Genomic DNA, 8,682 nt, shown 5'->3' on the forward strand with positions numbered 1-8,682 from the left:
AATATTAATTGTCAAGCTATTCCTTAATATACTCAAATACTTTAAGCTCTATAATCTGAGTGTCGGAGTTCTAGGATTGCCTTTGGCATTTCCAGGACCTTATATATTATGTGTTTGGCACCTTTACCATACTGAGAACCTCTGCTTCTCACCCCATACTATGTTTCAGATGCAGGTCGAGAGACATCTCGTTAGGCGTCTGGACCCCTGAAACGAAGTGGTTACTGGGTTATTTTTTTGTACAGTGATATATATACGTGTATTTGGCTTTCTCTCTGCATAACTTGTTCTTTTTATCCCCTTAGAGGTTCTTTTGATTCTTTTGCGTCTGTCACTAACGCCCAGCCTTCAGGAGTTTAAAGCTCGTCACAGTCATTCAATACCGGAATCTTACTCGGAATACCACAAACAAGGTTAGACTTTCCAGATTCCCGGAATCCTACCATCTATCTAGCTTATACCACGAAGATTCTGTTGGGGAATCTAAGAGATATGCGCCCGGCCTAAAGTAGAACGGAAGTGGTTGTCAATCACGCGCGTTCATAGGTGAGAATGATGATGAGTGTCACGGATAATGAGGGTTACTTATCATCACATTCATCATGTTCTTGGGTACGAATGAATATCTTGGAATAAGAATAAGAGAGATTTGAATAAAAGAAAATAGAATTGCATTAATACTTGAGGTACAGCAGAGCTCCACACCCTTAATCTATGGTGTGCAGAAACTCCACAGTTGAAAATACATAAGTAGAAGGTTCAGGCATGGCCGAATGGCCAGCCCCCAAAACGTGATCACAGGATTCAAAATACAATCCAGGATGATAATATGATAGTAAAAAGTTCTATTTATAATAAACTAGCTCCTAGGGTTTACATGAGTAAGTAATTAATGCATAAATCCACTTCCGGGGCCCACTTGGTGTATGTTTGGGCTGAGCTTGATCTATCCACGAGCTGAGGCTTCTCTTGGAGTTGAACTCCAAGTTATAACGTGTTTTGGGCGTTCAACTCCGGGTTGTGACGTATTTCTGGCGTTTAACTCCAGACAGCAGCATGTACTTGGCGTTCAACGCCAAGTTACGTCATCAATTTCCGAATAAAGTATGGACTATTATATATTGCTGGAAAGCTCTGGATGTCTACTTTCCAACGCCGTTGAGAGCGCGCCAATTGGAGTTTTGTAGCTCCAGAAAATCCATTTTGAGTGCAGAGAGGTCAGATTCCAACAGCATCAGCAGTCCTTTTGTCAGCCTTTTTCAGAGTTTTGCTCAAGTCCCTCAATTTCAGCCAGAAATTACCTGAAATCACAGAAAAATATACAAACTCATAGTAAAGTCCAGAAATGTGAATTTAACATAAAAACTAATGAAAACATCCCTGAAAGTAGCTTAAACTTACTAAAAACTACCTAAAAACAATGCCAAAAAGCGTATAAATTATCCGCTCATCAACTCACAAGCAAAATATAGAATAAAATAATCACCCAATTAAATATCTAACACCAATCAAAAGAATATAAAAAAAAGAAAGAAAAAGAAAACTTAGATAATGAAAAAGAAAGAGAAAAAGGAAGAAGAAAACATAAATAAAGAGAAAAAGAATAATGGAAAAGCAAAGAACCTTGATAATGGATGTGAAAAGTAAGGAAGGAGAGAGTAAAAAGTGAGAAAGAATAAAGAAGGAAGAAGGGAGAAGAAAGAAATAAGAAGGGATAAGAGAAATTAGGATTGTGAAAGAAAAAGATAAGATATCTGGCGCTGATCTGGATAAGATGTGCGTCGCACGTGACGCGGATGCATGGGCCATGCGGTCGCGTGGTTTGTGATAATTTCAGGTGACGCGGACGCGTGGGTCACGCGTACGTGTGACCTGATTTGTGCTATTGGCGCGAAAGCAGCATTGCGCAGGCATAAGTCTTGGTTTCATATGAACATTGCCAAAATTTAGGGTGACGTATGCGCGTGGATGAGGCGCATGCGTGAATGGGCTCTATTTGAATAATGATGCGGATGCGTGAGGCTCGCATTTGCGTGATGGGGTTTGTACTTCCAGCATAACTCCAGCCCCATTCCATCATAACATTCTGCTAGACACTTATTTACGTCGATATCGCAGGGTCACGCATGCGCGTGAGTGACGCGGATGCGTGGAAGGCGGATATTGCAAGTGACGCGGACGCGTCAGGGATGCGTTCGTGTGGGCATGTTTGTGCCTATGGCACGCCTCCAGCCAAGCTCCCGCGTGACTTTCTGTTCAATTCCCTTTTTTCGCTCATGCACCTATGACGCAGACGCGTCAGCGATGCTTGCGCGTCGCGTGCTTTCCACCCCCCTTTTTTATTATGCAGAATGCGAATGCAGATGCAGACTAAGTGCACAGGTTATGAGAAGAGTCATTAAGAAAAAAATAAAGTAGAAAATGAAAAAATAAAACTAAGACTAAAACGGAACGATCATACCATGGTGGGTTGTCTCCCACCTAGCACTTTGCTTTTATGTCCATAAGTTGGACGGTCTTTAGGCTCATTCTGCTTCTGTTGGTGGGTCTTCTAGGAGGAAGACCTCTAGCTCCTTGTGATCCTTCATCTTCTCACCATGATAAAGCTTTAGGTGGTGTCCATTGACCTTAATGAATTTGGAGCTAGAAGGATGATGCAGGTGAAAAACTCCGTATGTCTCTGCCTTTTCTACTCTGTAGGGGACTTCCCATCTTGATCTCAGTTTGCCTGGCATAAGCCTCAGCCTGGAGTTGTAAAGAAGAACTAACTCCTCTGATCTGAATTCTCTCCTTTTTATGTGCTTGTCGTGGACGGCCTTCATCTTTTCCTTGTATCGCCTGGAGTTGTCATATGCCTCTAGGCGAAGGTTCTCTAATTCTGCTAGTTGCAGCTTCCTTTCAGTACCAGCTTCCTTATAATTCATGTTGCAGTCCTTTACAGCCCAAAAAGCCTTGTGTTCCACTTCTACTGGGAGGTGGCAAGTGATGGTGTTTTTGTGGAAAAATGAATTTCCAACACACATATCCAACCGGCAAGTATACCGGGTCGCATCAAGTAGTAATAACTCACTTAGAGCGAGGTCGATCCCACAGGGATTGATGGATCAAGCAACTTTAGTGGGTGATTAGTTTAGTCAAGCTAACATTGAGTGAATTGTGTGAGACTGTAGCCAATAGAATGTAAATTTACAGGAATTGTAAAGTGCAGAAAGTAACTTGCATAGAAATTTAAAGAGCAAGAAAAGTAAATTGGCAAAATCTTAAATGACAAGAAATGTATAAAGGGGGTTGGGTGCTGGAAATTAAAGAGAGCAATAGATCAAAACTCAGAAACTCTTGCAGAAAGCTTAACTTGCAGGAAAGTAAATTGGGATCATAAACAGAAATGTAAAATGAAGAACAAGTGCAGAAAAATTAAATTGCTTGAAAGTAAATTGAAAGCCAATGGAACAGTAAAAACAGAAGAGCAGCCAAGAACTCAACTCAATTGCAAAATAAAATTGAAGATCTCAGGGAATCAATGAGACTAGAGAACAAGTCTAGATCTCAAGCCCTTCCTTGATTCAACAGAAAACAAGTTTGCAGAAGAAAGAAGAAATGAAACAGCAAATGAAAACTCAAATTCAACTATCAATTCTCTGAAATTATGCAGAAGAACAACCAAGAGAGATCTTATACCAAGAAGGAAACAGAATTCCTTCACTTCTCAATCCAAGATTCAGATTTAACAAGGAAAATTAAAAGAGAGAGAGCTATCTACTACTACTACTCCCTAATGGCGCCAGCCTTCCCCCCTTTCCGAGCTCTAATTGATGCCTTTATATAGGCTTTACAAAGTGAAAAATGAAAATGAAATTAAAACAAATTACAAAAATGAAAATCCTAATTTAATTGATCCATGTGCCTTTGAGTGATGATGTGGGCTTTGCTTGCTTTGGATTTGAGGAGAAATGGGATTGGTTGGCCTTGATTCAATTTGGAGAGGAATTGAATTTAAATGGAATTTTGGTTGAATTTTGGCCCATGAGTGTTTGCTCCCAGGAGCTGCCCTGCCCTTGTGGAGGGCAGGGCAGAAAATGGTGCGTGTGGCCCTTGTGCGAGCTTGGTGTGTGAGGATGCTGCCCTGCCCTTGTGGAGGGCAGGGCAGAAATTTTTGGTGCGCCAGAATGTTGCCTGTGCGTGCGCTATGTTGCTGCCGAAGCTCCCTTGGTGCGCCAATCTGGTGTGCTGGCCGTGCACCATAAAATGCTGCCCTGCCCTTGCGGAGGGCAGGGCAATGTTTCCAAAGTTGAAGCCCCGTGTTCGAAACTCGGGTAATGCACACGCTACTTATTTTTCTTGGTTTTCTTGGCACCAAAATAAGGCCTAGTTCCTTGCTTCCTCATGGTGCCGTGTTCGATCCTTGTGGCAAGCACTTGAGGAGCAATTTTTCCTTGATTTTCCATGAAGAGCACGACATTGCCCTGCTCTCCAAGAGGACAGGGCAGAAAATTGAGCGCTACTTTGTTTTGGAGTGAGGCTCCAGCTTCGAGCCTTGGTGGAAGCACTTTGGTTTATTTTCGTTTATTTTTGGCCCTTAAAGATGCCTCTCGTTCCTACAAGAGCAGGGCAGTGTGCGTGCTGGTTGTTTCCTTCTTTAATTTGGTCATGGGCCACGCTTTTAAAAGCGTGGCCTAAGGCTCCAAAGTGTGCTCCAACTTCAAAGTGTGTCCCAAAGCTCTTTTTTTCTCCTTTTTTTGTGCTTCTTTGCTTCTTTTTCTTCTTATTTCCTACAAGATTTATAAAATTAAAAGATCAAGGAAATATACCAATTAAGTACAAAAGCATTTAATATTTAAGCACAAATCATCAATTTCTTGTATGAAAAAGCATAGAAAAATAGGTATATGATGACATGTCATCAGCAAGCCTTACCGTACACTAAGCGGAAGGGGCTCATCCCAATGGGTGTCTTGTATGCTGTTCGATATGCCCAGAGCGCATCTTGTAACCTGGCACTCCAGTCCTTCTTATGAGGCTTTACTATCTTCTCCAGAATGTGTTTAATCTCTCTATTAGATACCTTTGCTTGCCCATTGGTCTAGGGATGATAAGCTGTTGCTACTTTGTGAACAATCCCATGCTTCTTCAATAATCATGTGAGTCTCCTGTTACAAAAGTGAGTGCCTTGATCGCTCACGATGGCTCGTGGTGATCCAAAGTGATAGATAATATGATTTCTAACAAAGGAAACAATAGTGTTAGCGTCATCAGTACGGGTAGAAATTGCTTCCACCCATTTAGAAACATAATCTACAGCTAACAGTATATAAAGGTAACCACTAGAGTTTGGAAATGGACCCATGAAGTCAATGCCCCAAACATAAAAAATTTCACAGAAAAGCATAATCTGTTCAGGCATCTCATCCCTCTTGGATATATTACCAAACCTTTGGCATGGAGAACAAGATTTACAAAAGGTTGTGGCGCTTTAAAAAGAGTAGGCCACCAGAATCCACAATCTAAAATTTTTCTAGCTGTTCGTTGAGGGTCAAAATGTCTTCCACTCTCAAAAGAGTGGCAAGCCTCTAAAATGGACTGGAATTCTGATTGGGGTACACACTTTCTAATTACCTGGTCAGCACCATACCTCTATAAATATGGATCATCCTATATATAATATTTGGACTCGCTTTTCAGCTTGTCTCTTTGATGCTTAGTAAAATTGGGAGGGAAAGTATGGCTAACTAGATAATTAGCTACGGGTGCATACCAAGGAGCTACTTCAGATACTGCATGCTAGCTATCAAATAGAAAAGAATCATTGATAGGAGTGGAGTCATCCTTAATGTGCTCAAGGCGATTCAAGTGGTCTGCCACTAAATTCTGGTTACCACTCCTATCCTTAATTTCTAAGTCAAATTCTTGTAGCAACAGTATCCAACGTATCAACCTTGGTTTGGACTCTTTTTTAGCTAATAAATATTTTAGAGCTTCATGGTCCGAGTACACTACTACCTTAGTACCAAGTAAGTAGGCTCATAATTTATCCAAAGCAAAAATAATAGCAAGAAGCTCCTTTTCAGTAGTAGTGTAATTAGACTGAGCAGCGTCTAAGGTCTTAGACGCATAAGCTATTATGAAAAGATCTTTACCATCGCGCTGAGCCAGTGCCGCTCCTACTGCATGGTTGGAGGCATCACACATAATCTCAAAATGCTGGCTCCAGTCTGATCCTCTCACAATTAGAGCTTGAGTCAGGGCAATCTTCAGCTTATCAAATGCTTGCATGCAATCCTCACTTAACTCAAAGTCAATATCTTTCTGCAGTAGTCTGGATAAAGGTAATGCTGCCTTACTAAAGTCCTTAATGAATCTCCTGTAGAAACCTGCATGGCCAAGGAACGAACAGACTTCCCTCACAGAGGTGGGGTAAGACAAACTAGAAATGACATCAACCTTTGCTGGGTCTACAGAAATACCAGTATGAGAGACAACATGTCCTAGAACAATCCCTTGTTTCACCATAAAATGACACTTTTCAAAATTCAATACAAGGTTTGAACTAACACACCTTTCTAATACTTTGTCTAAATTATCCAAGAAAAGGCTAAAGAAATCACCATATACGCTAAAATCATCCATAAAAACCTCCATACAGCTCTCAATGAGATCAGAAAAAAGACTCATCATGCACCTTTGGAAAGTAGCTGGTGTATTGCATAAGCCAAAGGGCATTCTCTTGTAAGTGTAAGTCCCAAATGGACATGTAAAAGTAGTCTTTCCTGATTCTCAGGTGCTATATGAATTTGAAAATAGCATGTGTAACCATTGGTGGACGAAATTGTGATCATCAATGTTGTATTCTTTGTTGTTGTATGGAATAATTATAATGGCTCTTTGCTATGTGTGGACACAACTCCGTTCAACTAACCAGCAAGTGTACTGGGTCGTCCAAGTAATAAACCTTACGTGAGTAAGGGTCGATCCCACAGAGATTGTTGATATGAAGCAAGCTATGGTCATCTTGTAAATCTCAGTCAGGCGGATAATAATTGATTATGGATTTTCGAATAATCATAAATAATAAACAGAAAATAAAGATAATTAAAATAGGATAGAAATACTTATGTAAATTAATGGTGGGAATTTCAGATAGGCGTATGGAGATACTGTGCCCTTTCTTTTTCTTCTTTCCTACTTCTTCCTTCCAGTTCTTTCATTCCTTCCTATGGCAAGCTGTATGTAAGGCATCACCGTTGTCAATGGCTACATCCCATCCTCTCAGTGAAAAAGGTCCAAATGCTCTGTCACAGCACGACTAATCATCTGTCAGTTCTCAATCAGGTTGGAATAGAATCCCTTGATTCTTTTGCATTTGTCACTAACGCCCAACCTTCAGGAGTTTGAAGCTCATCACAGTCATTCAATCCCAGAATCCTACTCGGAATACCACAGATAAGGTTTAGACTTTTCGGATTCTCATGAATGCCACCATCAATCTATCTTATACCACGAAGATTCTGTTTAAGGAATCTAAGAGATACGCGCCCGGCCTAAGGTAGAACGGAAGTGGTTGTCAATCACGTGCGTTCATAGGTGAGAATGATGATGAGTGTCACGGATCATCACATTCATCAAGTTGAAGTGCAACGAATATCTTAGAATAGGAATAAAGAGAATTGAATAGGAAATAGTAGTAATTACATTAAAACTTGAGGTACAGCAGAGCTCCACACCCTTAATCTATGGTGTGTAGAAACTCCACCGTTGAAAATACATAAGTGAAAGGTTCAGGCATGGCCGAATGGCCAGCCGCCCAAAACGTGATCAATAGTCTCCTCAGATGAAGAATAAAATAAAACTGAGACCAAAGATGTCTAATACAATAGTAAATTATCCTATTTATACTAGACTAGCTACTAGGGTTTACATGAGTAAGTAATTGATGCATAAATCCACTTCCAGGGCACACTTGGTGTGTGTTTGGGATGAGCTTGATCTATCCATGAGCTGAGGCTTCTTTTGGAGTTGAACGCCAAGTTGTAACGTGTTTTGGGCGTTCAACTCCGGGTCGTGACGTGTTTCTGGCGTTTTACTCCAGACAGCAACATGGAATTGGCGTTGAGCGCCAGTTTACGTCGTCAATTACCGAATAAAGTATGAACTATTATATATTGCTGGAAAGCTCTGGATGTATACTTTCCAACGCCGTTGAGGGCATGCCTTTTGAAGTTCTGTACCTCCAGAAAATCTATTTCGAGTGCAGGGAGGTCAGATTCCAACAACATCAGTAGTCCTTTGTCAGCCTCCTATCAGAGTTTTGCTCAAGTCCCTCAATTTCAGCCAGAAATTACCTGAAATCACAGAAAAACACACAAACTCATAGTAAAGTCCAGAAATGTGAATTTAACATAAAAACTAATGAAAACATCCCTAAAAGTAGCTTGAACTTACTAAAAACTATCTAAACAATGCCAAAAAGCATATAAATTATCCGCTCATCACAACACCAAACTTAAATTGTTGTTTGTCCCCAAGCAACTGAAAATCAAATAGGATAAAAAGAAGAGAATATACTATAAATCTCAGAATATCAATGAATATTAATTATAATTAGATGAGCAGGACTTGTAGCTTTTTGCTTCTAAACAGTTTTGGCATCTCACTTTTTCCTTTGAAGTTTAGAATGATTGGCTTCTT

General features: G+C 40.5%; 1 protein-coding gene across 1 annotated transcript; it reads right to left on the reverse strand.

The window, feature by feature from the left end:
- Positions 1–2,525: 2,525 nt before the first annotated feature.
- Positions 2,526–2,924, reverse strand: LOC107484702 (uncharacterized). Its single transcript, XM_016105245.1, has one exon. It carries the CDS (start codon positions 2,922–2,924, stop codon positions 2,526–2,528), a length of 399 nt encoding a protein of 132 aa, XP_015960731.1.
- Between the last annotated feature and the right edge of the window lie 5,758 nt (positions 2,925–8,682).

The sequence above is a fragment of the Arachis duranensis genome, chromosome 4 (assembly GCF_000817695.3).
Source record: "Arachis duranensis cultivar V14167 chromosome 4, aradu.V14167.gnm2.J7QH, whole genome shotgun sequence".
NCBI classification, from domain to species: Eukaryota; Viridiplantae; Streptophyta; class Magnoliopsida; order Fabales; family Fabaceae; genus Arachis; species Arachis duranensis.

What these genes read in the sequence shown, in the direction of transcription:
- LOC107484702 (XM_016105245.1), bottom strand. Translation starts at nt 2,924, where the DNA reads ATGAATTATAAGGAAGCTGGTACTGAAAGGAAGCTGCAACTAGCAGAA.